This window comes from Oculina patagonica, chromosome 10, assembly GCF_052425735.1.
Source record: "Oculina patagonica isolate OP01 chromosome 10, crgOcupat, whole genome shotgun sequence".
Lineage (NCBI taxonomy): Eukaryota > Metazoa > Cnidaria > Anthozoa > Scleractinia > Oculinidae > Oculina > Oculina patagonica.
The window spans coordinates 1,841,694-1,868,956 of NC_135767.1; the positions used below are offsets into that span (position 1 = coordinate 1,841,694).

Consider the following 27,263-nt stretch of genomic DNA (forward strand, 5'->3'; position numbering starts at 1 on the left):
TGGTGAAACGAAAACCTGCCGGAGAGATAGAAAGAAAGTTTGAAAAGTTGTTAATAATGATATAAAGAGAAGAATAAACCATAAAAGACAGATTGCGGGAACTATTTAACAAATAGAATACGATCGAGCCCAAGTTTTCTATGAGTGAATATTAAACGAGGCGCAGCCGAGTTGACTATCGCTCATAGAAAACGAGGGCGAGTAGTCTAATTGTTTTAGTAGCAACTCTAAAGGATTGCAGTCCAAAGTAAGCAATTTTATATTCTTTAAAGCCATAAAGTAAGAGAACTTGTCCCTTTAAAGAGCAACGCACACATAGAAATAAAAAAAAAATGGGAGAACCAATCAGATAAGCAGATTTCTAACAGAACACGGCTGAGTTTCTACTAATGATAGTAAAAGGAAGAGTCCACAACTTGGCAAGCATCCCTTTATACTGTATAGGGGCAAGAACAAATTACTGTATACAGCTATTTCAGTTAACGTTGTCCGGATTAAAGCTAAAAGACAAGACTGAAAGGCAGTATGGGTAGAAAAAGAGGGCAACTCCACGTGCAGAATACTAAAATATGTAGTGACATGACAAACGGGAATTTGCACGTTTTCTTTCCCTTCAGAGATGTGAAACAAGGTGCTCTTAGCCACATTGAAATTTAGAAGGATTTTCAAAAGTCAAAGCTAAGCGACAGTGCAAGTAAAGCTACAGAAAGGCCTCCTGAGAAGGAAAACTAACTCGTGAATTCTCCACGTGCGAAATACAAATTCGTGCATTTAATGAACCTTATATGCAAATTTGTAGTGAATACCCAGAACGCCATACGGTATTGCCTTTTAGCTTTAAGCTTTGACCCGACAACGTTTATTGAAATAGCTGTATATTGAATTGGTATTCTCTAAAAAAAGATTACAGATCTACAGATCTAGGGTACTTAGATCTTACAGATCTAGGGTACTTGGGCTTGTAAATAACGGGGGTGATCGAAGGATTTTTTTGGGTTTGAAATTTTCGATTCCGGGATTTTTTTAGGTTGGAAGATTTGGCAAGTATTTTTTTGGGTGACTTGATTCAAATAGGGGACTTTTTTGGGTATTAAAAACGAACTAAAGTGCCTTGGCGCGGCCTTGGCGTATTTATGGTATGATGAATAAACAAATTCGAGCGTTATTTCCCCTCCTGGCAATTTAGGGGTAATTTGACAAGGGATTTTTTGGGGGGTTATTTTTGGTCCAGGGATTTTTTTGGGTATTAGGGATTTTTTTGGGCCCTGAGTTTTGCCTTCATTCCATCATCCCCGTCATTTACAAGTCGGAGTACCCCCCCCCCCCCTGGGTCTTACTGAAGATCACAGGACTTTTCTAAGCTGTGATCTTTTGATTCACATTCGAAACACACACCTAGAAGGTGCATGGTAAGAGCATCGCGGCTTTTGTGATTGTAGTTTGAGGAGCTGTGTCAGGATAACTAAAGCTTTCAGTGCGAAATTGTTTTAAATTGAAAGAATCCCTTCAAATACTAAATAATTATCTGAATATTGAGGTAGATAACTGGGGAAATAATATATTAAAAATCGAAAAAGTAAAGGATAGTTAACATTGAGGGAAGCTAAGATTGTAACATTTAACGAACGATAAAAATTGAAAATTAAGGTTAAATTTCTCAAGGCACTTTCAAACTGTCGCCCCTACCCGTCCCCCGCGCCGTCGCTATTTTCACTGAACAAAACCTACCAGTATCACCCTCCCGAGGAGAATTTGTCTTTTCTTCGATCTTTCCGAGCGTTTAAATTTCCCGCTCGTATGCTAATCGGAAACTTCGTCAAATCCCTCGTGTGTTCTGAAGCTGTTGCGCCATTGTTCAAAAATGGCCATATAGGGTCATTTTTCGCTTGTTAAACAAAGCCTATTGTTATCAAAGTTGAAACGCATTTCTTGATACGTTTTTCGTTACTGGACTCCTTCAACTCCAGTGGACAACATTACATTCATCCAGGAATGATTATAAGGTGTCTGCTTTTATTACGCTCTGTGATTGGTTGTCAAAATCTCGCGCCACTTTCTCAGCCAATCAGAAGTGAAACCAAAACCAATCGTGACTCGTTTGCTCGCGTTTTCCCGCACTTTGCGTCGGCTACATGTATTTGCTTCAAGTTTTGATTGGTTTACCGGAATCCCTGTGTCCTTTGTGATTGGCCAGAGTAATTACTTTGGTTTTGGTTTTAGGGGAAAAAGGGCCAAGTGGCGCATACTGCCAGAGCTTATCCCGGTTTCGATAGCATTAAGCAGCTCGGAATATTTCTACTCCTCCCTTGCTGGGGTGGTAGTCCATCGCAGGGTACCCCCCAGCATTATTTCGCCGGTACTCATTTATACACCTGGGTGGAGAGAGGCACTATGAGAATAGTGTCTTGCTTAAGAACACAGTGACTCCGGCCAGGGCTCGAACCCGGAACGTCCGCTCCGGAGTCGGCTCGCTAACCATGATGCCACCGCGCCTCCCTGGGCTTAGGAAACTCGACTGAAAATCTCTCAAAAAATCAGAAATAAAAAGTGATGATTCGTAATACATACCCTTAAGATGTTGACAGTGTTGACCGGTGTAACGCTGTTCACACTGACAGCAGTAGGGAGACACCATGCTGTCAAACACCGGATTGCACGTGCCGCCGTGCTGACAAATCACGTGTAAGCACGGTTTCTATGACAACAAGCGTGTTGAATTCACTGTTAGTTAAAAGTGGGGAAAAGCGCACACATATTTATTGAGTGTGGGAAACTTAAACTTTGTATGAACTTGCACCAAGACATGCCAGCTAGTGTATCGTCATTTCGGTCAACCAGCTACATCAGTATGACCAATAGCATAACCCAGTGTCCGACAAGCTGGTAGGCAGACTCACAATTTTCAATACTAAGACTTCCCTGGGAGTGCGCGCAAGTAAAATTGCCGAAATCACAAATAAAAGGTATTAATAAACCATTTTTACTTTTTGTTGTTGAATTGATGGGTCTCTGAGTTATGCTTATAGACGGCTCGCTCTTGGTTTCTATCAGCCGTTATAGTTCACCACTAAATTTTCTCCAATTCTGATTGGTTTAAATTGAACACGTGACGCGATAGTGCCCGTCCGCCGGAGGGCACTATCAGCCCATAGTGCCCTCCCGAGCGCACCCGTGCATTTTTTTGTAAACAAGCGTGCCTGCAGACAAAACAACCCAACCAAATTCACTGCATTTGGTGGGTTTCTTGTTTGGTTTTGTTTCGTTTGTTAAATTTCGGCTTTTAATTGAGTTTTTTATCCTGAAAAGTAAAAATAATTCACGATGCTCGTTTTTGTATGTGCGCGCGGAAGAAAATTTAGTGGTGAACAATAATAATAATAATAATAATAATAAAAGCTTTTATTTATACACGATAAATGTTTTGCAGCATAGCTGATGTGGTCGTGTTTACAAATTACTATTGAAGCTAACTAAACCCTTAAATAACAAATAAAGACTACAAACTAAGCATTCCAAACAAACAAAAATACACAGCCTCTAAATCCCTAATACTTTCAAAGCACCCTTGAAACTTGCCAACGATTCTTTAAGGCGGGCCTCGTTATTCAAAGAATTCCATAATGTGGCCCCTTCATAAGTAATCGACTTTTTGAGAAAGTCAGTCTTTGGTCTTGGTACTGACAAGCAATTTTTCCTTCTAAGATTGTAATTAGTCTTCTGCTCCGTCCACAAGTGTTGTAATTGGACCGGAGCACCTCCAGATACACATTTGAAGACAAAACAAAGTACCCTGCGGATGTACATTTGCCTCAATGGTATCCACTTTGCTTGACGCAGTACGTCTTCTGAAGGGGTGAACCAGTCTAAGCCGAAAATTATCTTGGCGGCACGCACATGGATTTTTTCTAAGTCACTAAAAAGTGATGAGCCACACGACCCCCAGACTATCATACCGTACATTACAGACGGTAAAATTACTTTAAAATAAAAGTCTACTCTCGCAGGAATTGGCAAAAAATACAATGATCTCAAAAGGTTCAGTTTCTGGGTGAAACGTTTACACAGTTCTTTGACATGAATGTTCCATTTGAGTGCACTGTCTATTTGGACACCTAGACACCTTGCTGAAGTGACTTGCCTGATGTTATTTTCCCCAAGCTTAATGCTTTGTAAAGGGCCAGTAAATGATCCTCGGTATAGCAGCATATATTCTGTTTTTCCCGGGTGTGGCGTCAGCAAATTTTGACAACACCAGCGATATAATTTCCGTAAGATGTAATTTAGCACGTTGGCTACCTTGTCCGGACTTGTGGCCGCGACGTAGATGGTTGTGTCATCAGCATACATGTGAAGCTCTCCTTCACTACCATCGGTTATATTTGGCAGATCGTTGCAGAACAATGCAAAAAGTAGAGGACCAAGAACAGATCCTTGTGGTACGCCAAAGACAATAGAGTGTTTCTGTCTCGGAACTATCGGTCTGATAGTTGCCCCTTGGAAATTTGATGTTCTTAAAACTAGCATATTAGCCCTCGAAGCTTCGCTTCTCGGGCTAATATTTGTTTTAAGAACATCAAATTTTCGCGGGGCAACTATCAGCCGATAGTTCCTCGACAGAAACACTCTATTGTTAAAAAAGAAACCTCGATCTTCATTTGCCAACTAACTGTGAACTAGTCAACTTTCGTCTCGGCATTGAGCGGGAAATAAACTGCGACCAGTACTTGTTACATACTGAGAAAACCGGGAGATTGGCTAAAAAATATTTGAGTTAATATCTCCACCGTCCAATCAATGACAGTTTGGGGTGGGGGTGGTTGGTTGGCGAGGGGAAAGGAGGGGAGGGCTAGCTAACTTTATTCCATGTAACACATGCTGTTTTTGACTCGCCTACTGGGGACAAGTCGTATGTCTCGCATAAAGAAACGAGCCCGCAAAGATATCCCTTGTAAGCATTCATGATCAAAGGATGGCACATTTTTGTACTTCTTACCAATTCAGAACCGTAGTACGAGAACCCATTTCGCTGTAGTAGGTCATGTGATCTTGTCAATCTTGACTGGTCGCTTAATTCGCAAAGATGGCGTGCTCCCACGTTGTTATCTTGGTAGTTGAACGATTGACACTGCGCATGACGCAAACAGGTCAAACTGCATTCTATTTCTGATCGAACGATTCTTGAGTGGAACACGTGATTTTTTAACGCTTTACCTGTTGAAGAAAAGGACAGAGTTATGAACGCAAGATGATTAAAGGTGTTAAGGCCCAGACCTACAGTCCATCACTGCGCGCCACCATGTGCGAAATTTATAGCACTGTGTGCTCACCCCTAACGTGTTGTGCGTAACACTGCACGTTACAATTCTGGGCCCTGTATTTACTCGAAGGGTGGATAACGCTATCCACCGGATAAATCACTATCCAATGGTGAATAACGCTATCCACCGGATAAATCACTATCCAATGGATAAGCGTTGGCAGAACAAACTACGTTATTCACTGGATAGTGATTTATTTGGTGAATAGCTATAGCGTTATTCACGCGATCATCCTTTGAACAACTGGGACCTGACATAAAATGACGATGGAGGATCAGAGCTAGGCCTCTGCAATTTTGATGCACGCAATCTTTATAAAGAAGTTATCTGACAAGCCAATAACAAACAGCTCGGAGTTCAGTGTTACTGCTGACACCAAGAAATGAAAATTAAAATTAACAGCATAGCATGAAGCCATTTGTTACTCTCAAGGGGTGAGATGCTGATCCAACGCACGCTAGCTCCTAGCATTTTATAATATTGCCCTGAAAAAATGCAAATACTTTCACACCATGCACTTTGTCAGTTAACTGTCTTGCTCAAGAAATCAAAGCAAAGCTAGCACCCACGACCTGAACTGGAACCCAGGCTACTCGGTTGGAGTCTGACGCACTAAGCACTGGACCAGCACGCCTTAAGTCAATTAAGTTATCAATGTACCTTTTTCTTTGTTTTGGAACACAGCGAAATGCCAGTTCTGTTTTTCGTTATTTTCATTTGTTGGGCATCCTCCCTCGACTCGCAGCTGCAAGTATTGTTGATGGATTGCAAATAAAGCTACTGAAACAAGACACAGCCTCTGCATCTCTGAAGATAAAAGAAAAAATCTGATTTGTCATAAACAATCATTTTAGAAGAGTTCTAATGGGAGGATTTTTAAGATTTTTTTTTTTTTATTTTTTTTTTCAAACTACAAAAAAAAATTTTTTTTTTTTTTTTTTTCTTTTCGGGGGCACTAAAAATTTTTTGGGCCCCCGTTTCTTTAAAAATTTTCTTTTTTTTTTTTTTTAAAAAAAAAATAATTGTTTTTTTTTTTTTTTTTTTTTTTTTTTTGCGCGCCCTGGGGGCCCCCCCGGGAAAAAAATGAAAAAGTCAGAAACAATTTTTGCATCTTAGAAATAAAACTAGCTTTTGCGTGCCCGCGTGCGTTCATGCGCAAACAAGGAAACATTCATGGAAAAATTGTTTCCGCAACCAGCAATGATGTTTCCGAAACGACGTTTCCTTGTTTACGGGGGCCTTAATGGTTAAGGCCGTATTCATTTATCAGTTATATGGTTGGCCGTTTGTGTTGTGTTGTTGGCCGTTTTTCAGATGTCATCAAAGTCACGATTTTTCATTCAAAATGTCAAGTTTTCAGTTTGGTCGTTTTTTAATACTGAACCAATCCAGACAAATTTCACTTACGAAAAAGACTAAAATATTTTGCATATAAACACTTAGTTTCTAAAACAAGTATCAAAACCTTGTCAGGTACTAGGTAATGAGAATCAAGTGACTGATAACTTAAGTGCAAACTGTATAATTAATTCCGGGCTTGTAAGCATGACCACTGAATTAGTTTTTAAACATTCACCTTAACATGTTCGATGTAATCTTTTCATCTTTTTGGTCGAATCCTGTATTATATCTTATCTAAGTCGTTTGTCTCGGATGTGTAAAGCTGTTAATTCATCTAGCTTCGGCTAAATTTGGACCAAGACATTATACCTTACAAGCAGTAGGGCACACTTTGTTTATTTGAAACAAAAAAAAATGATTATGAAACGCAAAGCGCTTTGACATTGAAAATCAGGGACATATCATGTCCTTTTTACGATGTACAGAATGTCCTTTGAAGTGAATCGAAGGAAACCTTGATTAAAACTAAGATGAAAAACACCAATTGTAAGATGTATTAAAAAACCAAAAAAGTAACATGGGTGCTTATGATAAGTGAAATTTGAGACATGTTACGAACAATTAAGTTGAAAAATTTAGTTCAGTTAAATTTCAAGATGTCTAAGAAGCCATTTTAGCCATCACACGTACAAATGAATTCGGCTGTCAGTTGACTAACAGCAGAAAGCACTAAAGAAAATACTTAACGATCCCCAGTTACAAAAACACATCTTTTAAAGTGTTGATTTGGAAATATTTCCTACAACATCGATTAGAAAAAGCTGTAGATGATTTATATTCCCTATACTGACCGGTACCGTCGAATGTGTCACTTGTGAAACAATTGCGTCCATAGTATTTAGCCTTTAAGCCTTGCTGAGTTTCAAACCTTCAAGCACAAAACGCTCCCCAACCAGACGAATTTTTATTGCTTTTGTCTAGTTTTTAGACTATTTTTATCCGCTTTTCCAAGGAAATGAAACCAGGAAAAGCTTTCGCCAGATAAGTAATTTTCTTGAAAACAGTAATTAGCAGATTTCGACATGTACATTCTAAACACAGGAAAAACCATTATTCCAAATGTCCTAAGGCAAAAGGGCTGTCATAACCCAGCTTTGAAATCAAGAATGGAAAAATAAAATTATTGTTTCAATTTGAAACACTTCATATTAAGTTTATTTTCACCCCCACCGTTCGGTTTTTCTCTTTTGACGTAAAATGATAAATTCACTTTTCTCTTTTCAAGCGATGGGCTGAACAAAACACTCAGCAATAAACAAACATATACAGCCCAAAATTTAACAGGGTGGCTTTGTTAAATGCAAAATGTCAAACGGCAGACACATTTTAATTTCCCTGTATCAATGTCTATTGTCGGCGCTTCTTCTGTACAGCTAATCTTAGAATACGCATTTCATAAATGTACACGACATAATGGGAAATGCTCGCCATTTATTCGAAAATTCAAAATTGACTATCGTTATAAAATTCGAGAGTCGTTCAAATATTATAAAATCCGCTATATATAATATTAGTTTTTCTTTTTCCAAGATATAAGATCTTTCTTGTTTGAGACGTTCTAGCATCCAAAACTAATTTTCCCCTGCATTTATGAATAACTTTTAACAAGCTTATCCAAATTTAATTTGGATGAGCTTAATTTTTTTCTCAAATCTTTAATTTTGTAACCTTATCTCAAGTACGAATTCTTACCTAATTGCCATACATAAAATTCAATTTAAGTCCCGATATTTTTAAGGACTTTTTAGGCATTTATATATTGCCTCCTATTTGATAATGAAATATCTTCTAGTAAACGATTCTCCTCTTAGCACCTGTCCGCGCATGCGCATGCTTGACAATGATGACCGCTGGTCCTGGGGGACGCGGGCTCTGGGAACGAGAATGTTGTAAAGAGAAAAAGATGTTAGATGTTTCTACGAATTATTGGAATAAAAAATGCCTAATGGCCAGTTCATAAAGCTCTGTAGGCCTCTTTTGATGGTTTTGTTGTACACAATCCCCTTTGCCAATCAACACCGATGTATGTTTGATAACGAACAATAGAAATTTGAATTTTATCAGGTGTAAAATCAGTGAAGGCTTTAGTTTATTTGAAATTGCAGAATAGAGTAAATTAAATGGTTCAAGTTTTGAATTCAGAGCCTTCATAAACATACAAGTCAAATGGTTATTAATCATTTGCTTTTCACTATACATCTTTATTGATTCCGCCATGCTGGTTTATAAAGCTGTTTGCATCAAAAAGCATCGCAAACTTTCCTAAATCATTCACTATTTTATTTCCCTGCAAATTATTACAATTTCAAGCTTTTGGAAAGTGAAATTAATAGTGCACTTTTTGGTAAAATAATAGTTATTCAGTTTTCTCCTTGACCTAATTCAGTGAATTGACTACGTTAACTTTATACAATATAAATCTCAAAGATTTTGGACAGATTGTTTTAAATATTGCATCGTTACACAACAAATAAACTAATAAACCTGTTGTTAAAATATCATGGTCTTTGTGGGTTGAGTCAAGAAAGTTCTTTGTGTAACCTGAAAAAGAACTAGATTCTAAAAGTACAAATATTGACGACAAAAACAAAATAATTATGATTGAACAAAATAACAATAGCGAGCCGTGAACAAAATAGTTGTGATTTACCAACTGACAATATCATGGACTTACTGAACCTCTGCCTTACGTCTATTTACTTTCAGTACAACGGAAAACACTACAAGCAGTTGCACGGAACAGCCATGGGGTCATCGGTTTCTGTTACTTTCGCAGAAATTGTGATGCAAAGCATCGAGGAACGCACCCTTGCAACTTGCCTTCAAACAATCCCCCTATAGCTAAGCTATGTTGAAGACACTTTTACCACCGTACACAAAGACGAGATCGAAGCTTTTCACAAACACCTCAACGAACAGAACAACAACATCCAGTTTACCAGAGTGATTCAGAATAAACTGGAAAACGTTCTTTTCTAGACTGTCTGGTAAGCCGTGACAACAATGAACTACGAACGACAGTGTACAGAAAACCCACGCATAATGACAGATTGACTGAAAGAATCATCCTACAACCCGACTTTCCACAAAGCTACGACTATGAAGACTTTGACAAGATGAGCGCACAAATTGTTTGTGACACACCGGACAGTTTAAATATCTGACGAAAACAAATACCTTGACCCTGTTTTCATTACATTAAAGAACAACTACAAAACCGACTTTATTAGGCGAAACACTCACCGAACTACTGAGACTACTCTCACCCGGACGAGCACACTATACGAACTAATGATTTTGTTGCCGGTTTCATAAGATTCAAGGTCTTCAAGCCTTGTACGTGCATGCTTCGCATTTTCTCCACTTAACATTTTCTTTATTCACAGCCATATTGTTAGTGAAATGTAATGCCACCTTTTAGAGAAAGTTAAGCATTTTAAATGCATACCAGTTTACACAATATCGATTAAGAAACGAAAAGCTGTTAAGGGAACAAACAACAGTTTATGGTTAGGTAAACTTTTGTGTGGTTTAAATTGAAATAAGACCCAAATAAATGTTCTTACGTTAAGCCTACAGCTCTTGTACACTTTGTTCCCCCGTTCACAACACAGTTTTAATTACCGTAGAATTCCGGTTATAAGCCCCCCCGTTTTTACCCCCCCCCTTTTTGCCCCCTCTTCCGAAAAAAAAAAATTCTTTCCCCCCCCCGTATCCCCCCCCCCCCCGACAATTTGTTTTTTTTTTTTTTTTTTTTTTTTTTTTAAAAAATTTTTTCTTTCCCCCCGTTTTTTTTTTTTTTTTTTTTTTCCCTTCTTCCCCCCCCCTCTTACCCCCCCCCCTCTCTCCCCCCCCACCCCCCCCCTCTAATACCCACCCCCCCCCCCACACCATTTTTTTTAATTGTTGAGTTAAAAAGCCATGGATTAAAACTGTTTTGCACAGAAACATTCATTGTTTTTTGTTAGGTTTTTGTAGAATTGAATTTTCCATAATGAAATTAAACATCAAGTAGGAATTTATTTTACACAGTTTAAATTTCAGGCCTCCGGTCTATTCTGACACCATATCTTGACTGATTTTCAATTTATCAAGCACCTTCTCGTCTCCCCAAGGGTCCCAAACAACCCAGTTGGAGGGGTTTTCTTCAATCTTTGGATATGGGGTTTAAATTTCTTTTCAGCTTGGCCAAGGGGAAGGATAAAATTAAAATTGAGTTCAAGAGAAAATTGGAAATGAGATTTCTTATATGTATTTGTTGCACTTCAATTTTCAACAAACTGGTACACTGAAATTTAACTCCCCCATGTATCATTTGTGAACGGACCGTCACATAATTTTCAGTGTAGGAAATTGGTTATTATCCAGTTTTTTGATGTGTAAACATAATTTAGAAATGGATTTAGAGTAGCCTTGAACATTTCCTTGAATAGTATTCTCTCCTCCGTAGAAGCAAATTTTGTTAAGTTGAATTAACCTAGCACTGTCCTAGCTGATCTTCGTAAAGTAACCTTCTCAGTATTTTGAGTTTCTTACTATGATAACAGCAGTACAAATAAATATATGTGAGAAAACCTTTAACGTATAAATAACATTTTTGTTTTTAGCGGGATATTTTTCGATACGTTTGCCAAGCACCAGTGTTAATTGCAAAAACGCCGCGGTATATTTGAACATAATTTGATATCCCCATTGCAAAAGGTTTTATTTGCATTGAAAGTAAATTTAGCACAGACTTTGTCAATAACATATCTGCGTTATATGTAGTTTTGTTCTGTTACCATTATGTAGAAAAGTAAAAGAAGCATTGTTTTGCGAAATAATTTTAGTAGAATATTTTTTACTTCTAATTACAACATACTCCTAGAATTGCTATCGCTGAAAATTATCTTTGGCAGCGAAAAATATTGTTTGGCGCTTAATAAATATTAGCTTTCGGGTTTCTTTTTTCCTTGACATATTCGCTATGCAATCTTAGCTAAAAGCTGTCTAACTTCCTACAAAGATTTTTTGTATTTTTTTGTATAACAGTGTTCTTCGATAGCTTCGAGTTCTTGTAGTAATTGTTCTTTTTCCTAGCAAACACAAAGAAACGACAACTAGCCATTTTTAAAAAAATAAGGCTATTGCTTGATAATTCACTGTGCTTTTATTCTGCTTCATTACAAAAGATTTGCTGTTACCCAAGTCGCTTTTCTTTTAACAAGACGTAAAAGTGAATGTTAAATATGTTATGTAGAAGATAAGCAAGCCTTTTGCTAATTTGTGGGACAACCTATTTGAAAATACAAGATGTACTTAAACGAGACCAACTTACCTTTTTGTCCTGACTGTGAGAAAAATCTCCCCAAATCGCAATCAACTGTTCTGGCTACAAAAACGACCCAGAGCGATTCAGAGCATCCGTTCGAATCTAGAATACTGACAGATTTATAAAAAAAAATACTTCAGGACCGATATTTTAAGCTTTTAAAATGAAGAATACCCCGCAGATGGTCAGAATATGCTAATTAAAACAATCATTTCTTTGTTTCTAATTGACAATTGGTTCTCGATTTTATCACGGACAGAAATCTTTTATGACAGCTTTGCCTTCCGTCGCTTATCAGAGAGACCGAGAATTTCTTTGTTTTGTATCTGATGCCGATATTTAATTAACAGCTGCGTAAGATACATTGAAAATACGGCAATATCATGGGTAAATAGTGAAATAATATTCTTTTCTGCACTAACAAAAGTGATAAAGTACATTATTAAAACGTACCCATAAAAATGGCCCAGGCACTAATGGACCGTCTTAAGAATGGCTTAGCGGTTTATACATACCAACAAAGCACAGCAACATGCAATAAAATGAAATGCTAAAATTGAGGAAATATTTTGGCAGAATTTAATCCCCTAATGATGTTTTGTTTTGGAAGTGAGCCGATTTGTGACGTCATTGCCAAAAGAAACTTGTGACGGGGCAAAACTACATGAACTTTTACCATTTGTAAAACCTTTTGTGTCAAGGTACGAATTCTCCTTACTCAATGTTCTTCATTCATTATTTATTGTTCTAGTTGGGAGAGTTTGATTACCTATCATTACAATAATTTCTTAGGTTATTTGTTCCAAATGGTTCCGGCCTAAAATCGGAACGAATAAGCTTTTCGCCTTCACACGAGACGTGCAACCCGTCCCATCATGCCTACTGCGTCCCAAGCCCGTCCCGATCCTTTCCCGATCCCGTCCTGATACCGTCCGATCCTTTCCCGATCCTGTCCCGATTCGGTCCCGGACCAGTCCCTATCCGGTTCAGATCTTTTAACGTGCCAGAAAGCAGGTCAGGTTTGGAGTCGGTCTGGTCCCAAAGTCAGTGGACCAGGCCTTTGTTAGGTCTGTTAAAGTGTGGCTGTGCAATTTCGGCCATGTTCACACGAGCATCCCAAAGAATCCGGACCGAGAGCACTTTGAGCGTTCCCGTGTGAACAGACCCTCATAACTGAAAGAACAGTCCCAAGTAAGCAGACCCGGCCTCCGACCGGAACAATATGGGACCGGTCTCGTGTACATATAGCCATGATGATCAGTTTTTCCCCTTTCTCTTCACCTGCTTTTCCTACCTAAATCCTAATTTTCATTACATGCCTTGAGCCAACAAGCTTTGTGATTTCAAACTAATTTTAATAGGAGTTACATTTCGTTTGTGAGTTTAGGATTTTGATTCATCAAAGCAGTTACATTATAAGTTGAGCTTTCGATTCGTCCAGCCATACGTATGAAAGGATAGACTACGATTGATGATTTATACAGAGGTAACTTATGCATGGCAGCAAGTTCCCGGTATCGTGTTCTGATCTAATCTCTTTCTGGTTACAATGGGTTGGGTCGGTAAGGCTGGTTTTGGTTTTGTGGTAGGCAAGGTAAGATCGCTGATAGCAACAGCGAGGGGGCGCCTTTACAAGCCGATCTCATTCTCACAATGCATGTTAAACGGACAGTGTTAACGGGACAGTGTCACAAGAAGTCTTCTACATTTTGTGTAAACTGTGCTAGAATTATGAGGGTGCACTCACTTATTAACAAAAAAACCTTTGAAGCATAAATCCGTTATCCAAGATGTGAATAAACCGTGATCAATGGTTTTTAAGAAATTGTAAAATTGTCAAACTTGAAAACGTCTGCCCGACTTTTTCAAGTTTAAGGGCTACTTCTTTCCTACCAGTCCGTAGCCACACCACTTCCTAACAGTTTTTACGACAAGTACAGTAGATGTTAGCAAGGCTAGGCCACTATAAGTGGATTTCTTCCAATTAATACCAACACCTTCATTGGATTTTCGAGTAGCACTAAATGCTAGTGACATTGCCCCTTTAAGCGCCAGGACACCATTGTGATCTGTACGTAATGTAAGGATCATGCATCGTTCCATCAATACAAAACACATTTTTCCCGTTGTCCCTCATTTATTAAGTTATTTCATTGCTCTGAGAGCAAATACCCAATTAACTAAGACATTTCCAAGCAAATACATGCAGCTACACTCTCATCTCTCGAGCCATTGCTTTGATTCCTTCAAATGTTTCCATCGCCGTAGGAACAATCTGGCTGGCAGGTAACAGGAAACCGTATCGTCCTCTATCCCTTAACTCCAAGGCGAATGAGTACTTGATTCCCAGTTTTCCATACGTGTAGTCCTTGCTGCCACCGGAATTTTGGTCTGTACATACAGTCACAAAAAGAAGAAAAAAAATTACGAAGAAACAATAAGTTGTTCAAAAAAGAAACCAGGGAACGAAGTTGATGGTGAGAGTTTGTAGGTAAGAAAAACATCCCTTTATGTATCCTTGCTCCTTTTAAATTAATGCGAAGTACCAGCGAGTGTTGCTTTGGCTGAGCACTGTTTGCTGGGACAAAACAAAACTTCCCATTCTGGGATTTTGGCCACAGGTGTAGCCGTTTATTTACATAACAGTGACTGAATAATGATCTCATTACAAAAACATAAAGGTGAGGGGAAACCGCCATAGCATTGAAAAGTGTAACCGAAAATAGGATGTGGAGGGAGGGGAAAATGGTTTTCGCTTGTTGGAGATATCGAGCGAAAGAGAATTGAACAATCGCTTGCCTCGATTCTATGTAAGGACACATGAAGAATATCCCGTATAACGGGAAGTACCAACCACGGGAAGCTGGGAGATGCATACGTCACAAACCAGAAGTACATAATAATGTACTTCTGCACAAACTGCATAAAATTATTTATTTATAGAAATAAATAACCTTTGATTGCCATACCGTGTAAAGAATCCCCCTCATTTAGCTGGTAGTCTAACCTTTACAGCAATTAAGAGAACCCTAAGGAAGCTAGGATACAACTTGCAGGATAAATTTTAAGAGTGTCCATTACGAACGTAAACTCGAATCGAGAATTTAATTTTCTGTGACTTACAAATGATGACGGAAGATGGTCCATATCGGTAATACGTGCCGTAACCAGCATTTCTTATCGCTCCAACTGCGTATCTACTGACCCTCATCTGAAATATACAAAGCATTTTGTTACTGACAAAGAAGCTGAACCAGCAGCTATTTTGTTTGTTTTACAGTCAAAATAGTCAGCGCGTGCCGCCTAGAATTCCGGAATAGTTTTGATTAACGGCGAACGGTTTGCATTATTCGTTTCAAACATTCAAATTTAATTTGAATATTGTAAATCATCCAACTGTAAACACGTGAACACCTGAACCTGTCAAAAATTAACCAATCAAATTGGTTTATTTTTGACAGGTTCACTTGAATAATGCAAACCGTTCGCCGTTAATCAAAACTATTCCGGAATTCTAGGCGGCACGGGCTGACTATTTTGACTGTAAAACAGATATTGATCGTCTTCAGAGGGTCCTGAAGGGGTAAAATGGGAATTGGGATTTGGACAATTTTTACTGGAAAAATGGAACTTGGGTGACTGGGACTGGGAATCACAGACAAAAAACGATGGAACTAGGACTGGGATTTGGGAAATTTGGGAAAACAATAGGTTGGAAATGGGATTTGAAGAAAATTTGGGCTTGAAAAATGGAATTCCCCCCCTCCTTCAGGACCCCCCTTCAATATTTGCTCTCCTGAAGTCTTGATCTTTAATTTTGTCACTCAATTCTCTACTTTTAAATTGTATTTTAACAATTCATTTAATAGCAGCCGTCGAAAACATGTTGGTGGCTTCAAACGTCTTTTTTAGTTCAAAAACGCTGAAGATTTTGCTGCTTAAAAATTACGTACTTGAATGGACAATTAATGTTACAAGTTTAAATTTGACTCGTCTGACTAATTATACCTCTTGAGAGTTCAAGGCTCTAGAAAGAGGTAAAATAAAATTAAAATTAAAAAAAAACGATTCGAAAAAGACAAAGAAAATTTTAAAACTCTAGGGGTTTTCTTAGCTCAAGAAAACAGACAGAAAAAAGACATCCTGTCGGGGGATTAAGTGCCGGTTTTGGCAAACCTTCGTTGGTGCACTCGAAGAGTTTCCGAATTATTGCATCCAATCAAAAATCTAGCGCGAGCGCTCACGAGTACTCAAAAAAGCAATTGCGCGTACAAATATGTCATGTTGCTTAGCAACTTTTGGGATGAAAACCGCGGGCTCAGTCACTTCTCGGAGAAGTGATGTCGCTATCAACTGGCACTTGTTCCCCCGACTGCATCTGTCGTTTCAGCCAAAAATTTTCATACTAATGACGTAGCATTACGTAGGCCCAACTAGTGCTTCTGATTGGTTGTTACACTAATCTTATTATTGTACCAGCTCTTCGTGGTCCCTCGATGGTTGCTGAGTGTATCCCCAGGGGGTCATCCACAGTTGGCTGTAGGCGTGTATGTCCATGTAGCCGGCTATTTGTCCGCCCAAGGATTTTAAGTAGTTTGCTACATTCCTGACTTCCACTTCTGAAAACGCATGAGTTCCGCGATATGCATCATTACAGGGATTCGCACTGGCGCCTGGACCTAACACAACATAGAAATATTTGATCAGTATCAACTTTTTCCTTAAAATATCAATATAAAAATAATCATGCAGGCGAGTAGAAGAAAGAATTCCTAGTGCATTTCTCGTGTATTCCATGCGCGTTCACTCGCGTCGCCCTTGCGTCCCGCTATACGCAACCCCGTACCACGTTCCCTGTGGCTTCCCTCACGCATTTGCTCGTACGATCCTTTCACCGTCCGTTCCATGTGCGTGTACTCAACCATGCGCGCCCACGTGAATTCTGCTATACGCAATCAGATTTTGACGGCTTAAAATATTGGCGTTCTGTCCTTAACACCCAAGTAAGACCAAAATCCTTAAATTACATCCCTATACGTCGACTAGCATCCCCGTCACTTTCATATGAGTCCCGTCCCTGGGTCGGTTAGCTTTTGTTGATGTGTATTGTGTTCCAATCCCAGCCATTCTAAGAATCGAAGGAATCTGATTGCTCATTATGAGCATTCCCGTCATTTGCATGACCATAGATCGGTCGATACATATCGACCGACATATCGACCAACATATCGACCGACATATCGGTCGACATGTCGACCAATAGCTGAAGGTTTCCATGGGGTGGTAGCTTTTACGGTTAACAGTTAAAATTTGGCTGTTTTACGGCTAACAGTTAATTTTTCCATAAAAATTAATTTCCATTGTTTTTAAAAGTTAAGAATTAATTTCCATTATTGAAAAACATATTTTGGACCTCGGACCATTCTGGAACGATGAAATGACCTAAAATGTTTTACTTAAAATAACTGACCGATTTTTTACGGTTAAGATATTTTACGGCTAACGGTTAAAACTTTCCAATTTTTACGCTTAACGACTAGATTTTTGGCCGTTTTAATTTACGGCTAACGGTTAACCCCAATGAGACCCTCTTGCATGTGGGAGCCCTCCTTCCCGGGATGGAGAGAGGTACTGTGAGAGGGTGTCTTGCCATGAACACAAAACAGTGACCTCGACTTGAACCCAAACCTCTCGACGCATTACCCATGAGAACAGTGTCCCTCAGATGTACATGTTACCGTGGTTACAGATGATTTCTGTACTTACGTCCCCATCCGTAGTCCCAGTTTCTGTTTGGATCTGTTCCAACGCAGTTGCTTCCGCTGTTGGGCTTACGTGTCTTTCTCCAGAACCTGTTTCTACGGCTACTCTGTAAAAGTACAGGAAGATTAAGAAAAGAACGAAAATATATAAATCATATCATTTATTAGCATAACGCATAGGCTGACTTTTGCCACACTTGCAGTCTGATTGGGTTAACAGGCAGCTATTATTGATCGATAGGCCTCCATTACACCAGGGCACACGCGAGGGTTTGCAATCGTCTATATATCAGATTTACTGATGTTCTATTGTTGATCGATCAGCTAACTGCGCCGGCTATGCTTTTAAAACAATATAAAACTGCTTTCTCTCAGTTTCTATCGACTTCAAGTTCGCAGTCTTATTGTAGAGTAAGCCGTGAGCGCGTCTTTCATTGCCTAGCAACCTAACAACGCTGAAGTTCTTTACGGGTCGCGTGATAATTTCATGGCCGTTTCGCTCACATTTTGGAAACAGAAAACACTACTTGGAGTATGGAACGAAAGCCGCAAGCTCGTTTAACTTAAAAAGGCGAGTTTTCAATAGCAAAGCGCGCGAGTGACGTTATGGCTCAGACAAGACTCAGACAAACAAATCGGAATTGCGGACGATTTTCCTAAAACACTTTCTTAAACAGCCGGTGTTCCTAAAACACATTTTTAAAAAGAAGACTTCGCCTTGATTCCCACTTTTTCTCTCAGAACACGCTGATGTTTTCTGAGCCTCGTGAAGGGTATTATCATTTGCATTCTATTTTTAGACCTCGCGCGCTTTGCTTTTGTTTTTTGTCCAAACGATAGCGCGAAATTTGCAATTTGGCAACAACTTGTTCCAAATTGGCTATATAAGGTTACCTAGCAACATTACTGACTCATGAAAACGCGGGCTCACAGAGCTCTCGAATACCTTTAAAAACATGTAAAATTGCACTTACTCCCTATTACTTGATATAGTAAGTAAACAATGATGTATACATACTCGTTTCCAAGTGAACGCATAGCCGTCAACATTCAGGACGGGCATGATAACGAAATCCATCTTGTCTAACATGGTTGTCACGCTGGAGTCTTTGCCGTATTTGGAGACGATCTACGAACAAAGATGAATGATGCATTTCATAGGCTCCTGGTATTTCACATGTTGTCACAAAACACACAACTTCATTTGTCACGGAACACAAACCAATGGTCATGTTGTGTTGTGGTCATGTTGTGTTGTGTTAGGACCGTTGCTGGTCATATGTATCTCCTTATTCTCTAATAGAGTATCTGTAATTTAATCGGGGTTACGCCCAAACTTCGTTGTTAGGATAGACACAGACACATTCACCAAATACACATATATTTGAAATACGAACCTTAACATTAAAATGCTTGCGATTATCCTTGTCGCAAAGACTGACTTACCTTTCTTCAGATACAAACTCGAGCAAGTTGAAAAATTACTGGATACTACTAAACATTGATTAACTCAAACAAACGAAGATAGAGTTAAATTCTTTCTTTCCTTTCACCAATTTGTTTGTTTTTGTTGTTTAAATGGCGCTAGTTTCTATAGTTGCATTTAAACTTTTACGCACGTAAAAGGGCCTACGTCTTGAAGGAGCGCCTTGAAAAATAGAGCCCAGGGTTTTTTTTCGAGTTCTTAGTACATAAACTCCTAATCTTTCCAAATCTTCATATCTGTTCTTTTTTTGGTCTATTTCTACATCTATGATGTTTTTCCGCCTTAGCAAACTATTATTTTGTGTTATGCTTTGGTTTCAAGGTAATTTTTCGAAATTACGCGCCTTAAAAATGATTAAGCACAGCGTGGCATAACTCTGTTAACAATTTAAATTGAAAATGAACTTCTTAAAAACGGGTTACAAACTAGTTATACCCCTGACAAACATTTATAAGCAGTTAACAAGCAAAAATCACAAACCTGTTTAATCATGTACATACAAGTTGCTGGTGACACCCATTCTCGAGCGTGAATTCCACAATTCATGAAGAAGACCTTTTTGTTTGCTGCTGGTCTGCCTCTTAACTGTAACATTGCAAAAGGTATGATAAGTAAAAAAAAAACACGAACAGTACAAGGCATCAGCCTTATCGAAGCCATGGTTAATAATTTTTGCATCTGACTTCGAGGAATCTTTTATTTAGGTTGCGGATTGGGTTGGGGGGAGGGGGTGGAAATCACTTAAAGTGAAAAGCAACGTTTAGCTAGTCTTTACACACTCCAAGTCAATAATATTTGTTCTTTTTGCCAAAGCTACTGCTTCCAAAATTTATTAAGTTTCGTAATTTTAAATTTATACCCTTGCCCGTTCAATAGGTTTAAGTTATGCTTCTGTTTTTCCTTTTTTGTTTTGTATTTTACCCAGCTCTACAAATAAAAAGACTTTTATCGTAAAGGATTTGGTTCGTTTCTTCAGATTTTGCACTCTTTTTCTGTCGCTATTTTTCGCCTCGGGCGGGGGTAGGGGGGAAGGAGGAGAGGGGTGATCGTTTCAATTTCGGGAAGCTAAAACCTTCCGAGCATTACATTACCTTAATAGCATACTGTTGACGTCCTTCGTAAGATCTGCCCACACTAAACAATTCGGACATTCCTGAATTTTGGCTGGCAAGGTTACGCAACTCTTGTTCAATCTAGAAGGAAGGAAAAACTGAGTTAGTTCTTTATTTGGGGTTCAATATATACCTGCTTTGATATATTAGAATCGAATTCTCACCTAAGGGAATAGAAAAAAATAAATTTTATCGAGGTTGATCGGGGATAATAAATATTTTCTTTTGTTTTATTCACCTAAGTTAGAAGTTTGGTATATACCAAAATTGGCCTCTTCGTATAGGATTTAAATTTCATTTATCCAGGTTTAAAATCTATCTCTTTCCCAATAGCAATAAAAATACCAAAACACTTTATTTAGCGTGGAAGCACTTTTAGCTCTGCAATCTATTATTTCTTTTTAATTTCTTGCTGAAGTTACATATTCGGCAATCCTTTAAAATCGTTTTTCCAATCTCATGTTAGTTATATTGGACTGATCAACTACATGTAGAAAGCTATTAATATTTTTACGTTATTATTCTCAAATAAGATTTTCTTAGGCCCAGGCCAAACGTCGAAATTCACATGAGTCGAACCTAATACAAATGACCAAACACAAAAGGTTTTGCTCATTTGCATTAGGTTCGGCTCATGTGAAGTTCGACGTTTGGCCTGGGCCTTACTAATATCACTAGGAAAACAAAAACTCGATCGTAGTACCTCGTCTAAAGGATGATATCTGCTGTAAAAGCTGGATTCCAAACCACGAGTCTGCACTTCATTTTCCTCGTCCACCATTTTCTCAACATCAAAGATGACGATTTGAAACTGAATGTTTTGTTCCTTGAGCATAACGGCGAGAATCTTGTATGCGTCTTCTGTCACGTGAATATCAACAGCAAGGCCGACCTTGTGAGGTGCCTTCCAGAAATCAAGCTGTAAGATACAACGAGATAGGATACTCAGGAAATGTTAGCTCTTATGAGGATAACAGTCTGGCATAACGTTTGTACTTAGAAAGAAATAGCTGTGCCAAAGAAAACTTGTTCTCCTTTTGACCCCCTCCGCCCTCCCCCACTTATCGTAAAGAGAACGGCATGGAGTTCCCGGTGTTGTGGTCTGGTCTTTGCCCATTGTGCTGTGTTCTGTGGAATGCTCGGAGACATTAGCTGTATAAGCTACTCTACAAATCCGAGGGTAAACAAAAGTGATGTATGATGTATGTATGCTCCACCTTTATTAAAGAAATAAAAAACGCGCCCGAGTGCATTATTGAGTTATATAAGCACGCGGGAATTTTTAAGAACACGAGAGAAGTGCATAGAGAAGCATGAGGCGCAGCCGAGTGCTTCTCGCACTTCTCGAGTGTTCTTAAAAATTCCCAAGTGCTTATATAACTCAATAATGCACGAAGAGAAAGTTTTTTTATTTCTTTTATGGAATGTTAAAGAAATTGCGCGCGCTAAAACTCGTGACGTAAGCAGCGTGCATTATAACTCCATAAAGCACGCGCGTGACGTATGCAGCGTGCTTTATGGGACTATAACGAGTTCCCATTGACCAATCACAGCGCGCGCAATTACTCGACCATTTTATAATGCGTAATATATCAAACGCGAGAGAGAGAGTTTCATCACATTTCTAAACACCAGGAAGAGAGTTGAAAATACGACATTTGAGTGGAGTATTTTTTGAAGTACTCCGAGGTGTTTGGAATGTGAAGAAACACTGTCTCGAATGTTTGACATATCTTCTCAATTGAAACTAAAACTACAGAGAAAACGGATAAATTAAAATCGTAAAAATCTATTCTAATTAACATCACATATCTAAACCACCGTCACGGTATGATTTTCTTTTTTTAGAAAGATGATGCCTTGCTTGTTTAGCCGTTAATCTACAACTGAAGAACAAAAACTAAGAAAGAATTTTTAAAGCTCTCTGTCTTAGTTAAAGTCTTTGTTAGAACAATAAAATCTTAGTGAAGAAATTATTCAACATGACACGAGCGTAGGACAAAGAAAAAAATCTGAGTCCCCGACGGGAATCGAACCCATGGCCTCCCAGATACCGGTTGGGCGCTCTAACCAACTGAGCTACGAGAGACTCGTTGTGAGCTGGGCCATTTACTAGGTTGATATATGACACGCGTCCTGCATACTGCTAGGATCAGCAATGTCGAAGTCATCAAATGTGTAGTAAATAATAAAGATGGTAAATTTCAAGCTCGGTGATAAATAGTGAAGCCATGGGTTCGATTCCCGTCGGGGACTCAGATTTTTTCTTTGTCCCACGCTCGTGTCATGTTGAATAATTTCTTCACTATTTATCACCGAGCTTTAAATTTACCATCTTTATTATTTAATAAAATCTTAATGCAAACAATAAATAGATGTCCCTTCTCAAATTTTCAGAGCAGTAAATTTAGTTCATGTGGTTCACCAGACTAAAGGTCCTTATGTTAAAATAATGCCAGTACTTGTTCATTTTAGCTCGCGTTTTAAAGAAAGGCATACTGAATATGGCTGAATATGACAAAGAAACTAATTTTACCACATGTTAAAACCACTACTCATAGGCTACCTTTCCTGTAATAACCCCCTCTCCCAAATCTTACTTTTTTTATATAGGAATACACTTAAAGAATTATTACAACTAAGAATTCGAATGTAAGGAGTAAGCACATCACGCTCTCCCCTTTCCCACCCCGTCGGGCTTCAGACGTACCTCTAGTTCCGGTTTGCCTTCCAAAGAAGAAAGAAATTCAAGTTCATTTGCGTTTCCAGGTGTGACACGAATAACCTTTTCCCTGAAATCAATAAAATGCAATAAAAAGATCAGGTAAGACTGGTTATAGCCTACCACGTTCATCAGTAAGGCGGTCTTTTTGCGCATCAGGTACCTTCTTGAAGGAGCAATGTCATGATATTTCAAGTCATTTTTTTGATTACCTCAAAAGTATGGCCGTAACCAGACCTTCGCCATAGACGAGGCAAGATCTTGCCATGTGGTTCTAAGGGCATGCCTTCCAGAAATTTTGAAACCTAGAAGCACTGGAACAACTCTTTCTTCGACATTTTCGTAAGGTATTTCTTAAGAAAAATCAATCTTGTTCAACTTGGGATTATTTTCCCAACAAAACATATTTTGTTTTTAATTTAAAGCAAAAATCTAGACGAGGCAAGTACCTCGTTTTGCCTCTTGCTAGTTACGGCCCTGATTGAAGGAACCTCAAAATGATAGTTTTCTAACATAGAAAAACAACAAAGGAGTAATAAAAACATGAAAATAAACAAGGATGGTTTTGACTGATGAAGATTACAAACGACAAACCTTGAAAAAATTGGCCAATTTTTTCAAGATTTGTTATCTGTGACATAGTTCCTTTAAACTGAACAGTTATAAAGCTGAGCTCTGAAATATTTCTATACTTTATGAAACTAATCAGTTACCGCAAGCTTGCCAAAGTATTGAATGTTGTTGCAAGATTTTTGTGCCAAATGTCTCCAGGAATCCGATCAATACGTGGCTGAAACGCTAGGCTTGAATTTTTTAGTTTGTCTATATTGAAAACTATTTCCATCCTCGCCATAATTCTCACTTCCTAATGGATTTTCTGTCATATGTTGAGAATTGGTCTACAAAATTTTAAAAACCAATAATGTTGTACGAGGATACCTAAATACCTAGTCAGGACTCGAGCCAGGGCTCGAGCTTAAGATTCAAGCCAGGATTCTAACAGCGCTTCGGTTAGCCTCTATGAGGACCGGTTAGCTTTCACTCCGTTTTGCTTGCGGTTAGCTTTCACTCCGGTTTGCTTGCGGTTAGCTTTCGCTCCGGTTTGCTTGCGGATAGCTTTTATTTGTTGTTTGGGGCAATACTCTAGATATTTACTATATATTATGTAAAAAATTACATGAATATTACAGCAACAAGGACTTGTACAGTTTCACACCGTTCAAAAACTTAAAACAGTTCTGACTTGAGTCCTGAACTCAAGTCCTGACCTCGAATCCTGGGTGGGGGCATTGACTTTAGAATGATAGACTGACAGTGTTTCTCTAAATTGTGAAATGGACTTTGTTTATTTATAAATAAAAAGCCAACAGCGTATAATGAACACAGCTGGGATAAGGGGGGAGGGGTCATGTCATTAATGCTAGACGACCCGAGGGTGCCATAAACGAAGAGCAAACAAATTTTCAAAGAAAGAAAAAACATCTGCTTGCGAGCATCCCATTATGTACCACCCTGTGTCACTTAACCTTTTGTAGCTTGACGCTATTGATTTATTTATTTTTAATGCTCACGCCCTTTAACACTCACGCTTTTTAATGCTTACGTCTTTTAACACTCACGCTTTTCAAAACACGCTTTTTAACGCTCACGCATTTTGACGCTGATTTCTTCTCTTTTGCGTTATTTTCACGTATGTCCACGAAATATTTAGTTACATAACCAAAAGTTCCGATTTTAAATATTAATAAAAATGAAGTTGTCCACGCCGGCTTGATTTTCTATAATGGAAAACTGATGCTGTTTGCAAAACTCTCTTTGATGTCTCGTTTAGCAATAATTACCTCAAACAATTTAAATGAAAAATGAAAACTTAAGTAAAATTCCCTCCACTAATAATGGTAAAATGAAAGATTTGGGACTCTTAAATTAATTTTTACCGACATGAAAACAAATGAGGCGTCGTTTTACTACTTTTACTAGTGGGAAACTTAAATAAATTTTTCAAACCAATTAGACAAGTGGCATCCTTGTGTTAGTTAAAAGTCATATAAATGTGAAAACACTCTTTGTTCGTGACAGCTGAAGGAATATGGCGGAAAACAGAAACGAAACACAAACATATTTTTTATTTGTGGTGTTTTACCCTTGCTTGAAATGTTACGTCAAGAACGCCTTTCATTGACAAGCGGCTTGGTGTTGCATTGAGGTCTTAAAATATGTAAAACAAATTGTTTGAAAAAAGCGAAAATAAAACAAACATTATGTGTATCTATAGAAGCGGATGGCAGTAAAACCATATTAATTTATCTCGCCTGTGTATTTAATATAAAACCTGCTACAAGATTTTAATCCTTAATGCAAACTAATGCATCATACATGTAAAAAAACAGACGAAACATAGTTAATTCTTAAAGAGAAAAAAGGAAACTTTGATAGTTTTTCGTATGATCGTTTTAAAAGGCTCTAAATTTTACAAAATTACTCGATCCGCGCCAGCCTGGCGCCCGCTAACTATTTAACATTCGAATGCAATAAACTTTGATCGTCTGAATGGATGGATGGAATATTGCAGTTCATAGTATTTTTTATCGTTAAAAACATATAGGTTTGTCAAAATTATGAGCTTTTCAGAACATTGTTTGTCGTTAGCTACTTCAGAAAAATTAAACCATTCATACAAGCACATGGTACGATGCAGAAACAAGGACGGTAAATTATTATTAAGGAAAAGACCGCAAACGTATGTTTCGAAAACTCGGAACTTAAAGCTACTTTTATCAAATTCGATCATTTTTTTACCAATGACACTTCCTGAGGCAGTTTGGACAAATCGTTCAGTGGATTTTAGTGACGAAAATTAGCTTAAGGCCGACGGTTTTGTCGTTTACCCTTTTAAAACAGCCTTCATTAGCTGAATATAAATATTAAAATGATAATTAAGGTAATAGCTTTTGGAGACAAGTAGTGCATTTTAGCGAACGGAATGCCTGTCATAATACACCCCCAACAGTTTAAACACAATAAAACCACATATTATTAAGTCCTTAGGGCGGAGAACGCAGTCTTTAACATTTTCAGCCATCTGTGCGCCAAACTTATAATGTAAATTCTCCTAACTAATCCCATACAATTCTTTTTATGTTGGTTCGGAGAATTTCGTGGTAAATCAAGACAATATTCCTAAGTTGATGAATTTCTATGTTCTCATCATCTGCCTGCTTAGTTTTGTATTGATATTTTAAGGAGATTTTAGAAAATGATCACTATTGGGCCTAAGCCATTAGAGGCCAATTTTTTAATTTCTCCTTCCCCCATAGCAGATTTTGTCTTCCGCAGAGAATATACTGTCCATATTTTTCCGGAGGGGAAATCTACTGAAAAAATGCCCCTTAAGGGGTGCACGTGAATCCCGCTCTTTTTTGAACATCTGAATATATTGTACCTAAAATAAAAGATTGTACCTAAAATAGAGGATAAACAATTAACACAAATATATTCTAGAGTGTTTGTATGCAGGTCGTTTTTTTTCGGCTAGTGTTCGTAGCTTCTTGGAAATTTAGATTTCAACAGTACAACAATAACATTTATCTGGAGAGTTTCCTTTTTTGCCAGCATCGATCCCCCCGTTTTTGTAATATCCTCTTTAGAAGCTTGCAACTATTTTAAGTCACCGTTTCGAACCAACACTACTTATTTACTGGTGATACTGTAGTTGATGACTGCACCATATTCATTTCTTAACATATCTGTAGTTCGCTTTTTGTCAAACTTACCCAGCAAAAGCGACCACAGCCAAAGAGAGGAAGGCGAGATAGAACAGTGTAGTTGCCATTTTGACGAATCCAGCGAAGTGTAGGACCTCGCGACTGATTTAAGCTAATAACTAATGAACAAAGTTTAAAAAGAGTAGTTTTTCACTTCATTCTCCGTGAGGTGACAGGATGTGTTTCTTTGTGAAAGACGCGTAGGCCTGCTGCTTAAACAATAGCAACGAATAAACCAACTACACTTTGCAGTTATTTTCAAATGAACCCATACAGGGAGCAGATGTTCACATACCGCCTGACAGAATTGAATACTTGAGAGACAAATTCAGATATTACCCCGCGTCTTTGAATAAATATTAGGTGAACACCTTTGCAGCCGGCCAA

At 38.3% G+C, this 27,263-nt stretch overlaps 2 protein-coding genes across 4 annotated transcripts in view; both read right to left on the minus strand.

The window, feature by feature from the left end:
- LOC144628601 (uncharacterized) overlaps positions 1–12,172 on the minus strand; it is a 16,380-nt gene extending 4,208 nt beyond the window's left edge. Inside the window, exons 1-5 of one of the 3 annotated variants that reach the window (XM_078486720.1) lie at positions 12,037–12,172; positions 5,979–6,125; positions 4,994–5,211; positions 2,569–2,695; positions 1–15 (exon numbers count right to left, since the gene is read on the minus strand). The exon at positions 1–15 is cut by the window's left edge and continues 202 nt beyond it. In XM_078486720.1, coding sequence (XP_078342846.1) covers positions 1–15; positions 2,569–2,695; positions 4,994–5,211; positions 5,979–6,123 — 505 coding nt within the window. In that variant the 5' untranslated portion in view covers positions 6,124–6,125; positions 12,037–12,172. Of the gene's footprint in view, positions 16–2,568; positions 2,696–4,993; positions 5,212–5,978; positions 6,158–7,506; positions 7,782–12,036 lie in introns of those variants that run through there. The other 2 variants (XM_078486722.1, XM_078486723.1) reach the window with 2 other exon arrangements.
- Positions 12,173–14,147: 1,975 nt separating this feature from the next.
- On the minus strand, positions 14,148–27,061 carry LOC144628612 (carboxypeptidase A2-like). The gene is made up of 10 exons (XM_078486745.1): positions 26,886–27,061; positions 23,101–23,182; positions 21,094–21,309; positions 20,370–20,471; positions 19,759–19,863; positions 18,811–18,921; positions 17,797–17,899; positions 16,507–16,709; positions 15,154–15,241; positions 14,148–14,421 (listed from the first exon to the last, which is right to left on the minus strand). Exons 1-10 carry the CDS (start codon positions 26,942–26,944, stop codon positions 14,240–14,242), a joined length of 1,251 nt encoding a protein of 416 aa, XP_078342871.1. The 5' UTR covers positions 26,945–27,061; the 3' UTR covers positions 14,148–14,239.
- Positions 27,062–27,263: the final 202 nt, after the last annotated feature.

Bases quoted from the DNA above. Each gene is read 5' to 3' on its own strand.
- LOC144628612 (XM_078486745.1), bottom strand. From the start codon at position 26,944: ATGGCAACTACACTGTTCTATCTCGCCTTCCTCTCTTTGGCTGTGGTC. The intron at 19,864-20,369 runs GTAATGTAATGC...GCAATGTTACAG, and splicing joins GTCAACAGTATGCTATTAAG to TTAAGAGGCAGACCAGCAGC. The intron at 16,710-17,796 runs GTAAGTACAGAA...ATGTTGTGTTAG, and splicing joins CTGGGACTACGGATGGGGAC to GTCCAGGCGCCAGTGCGAAT.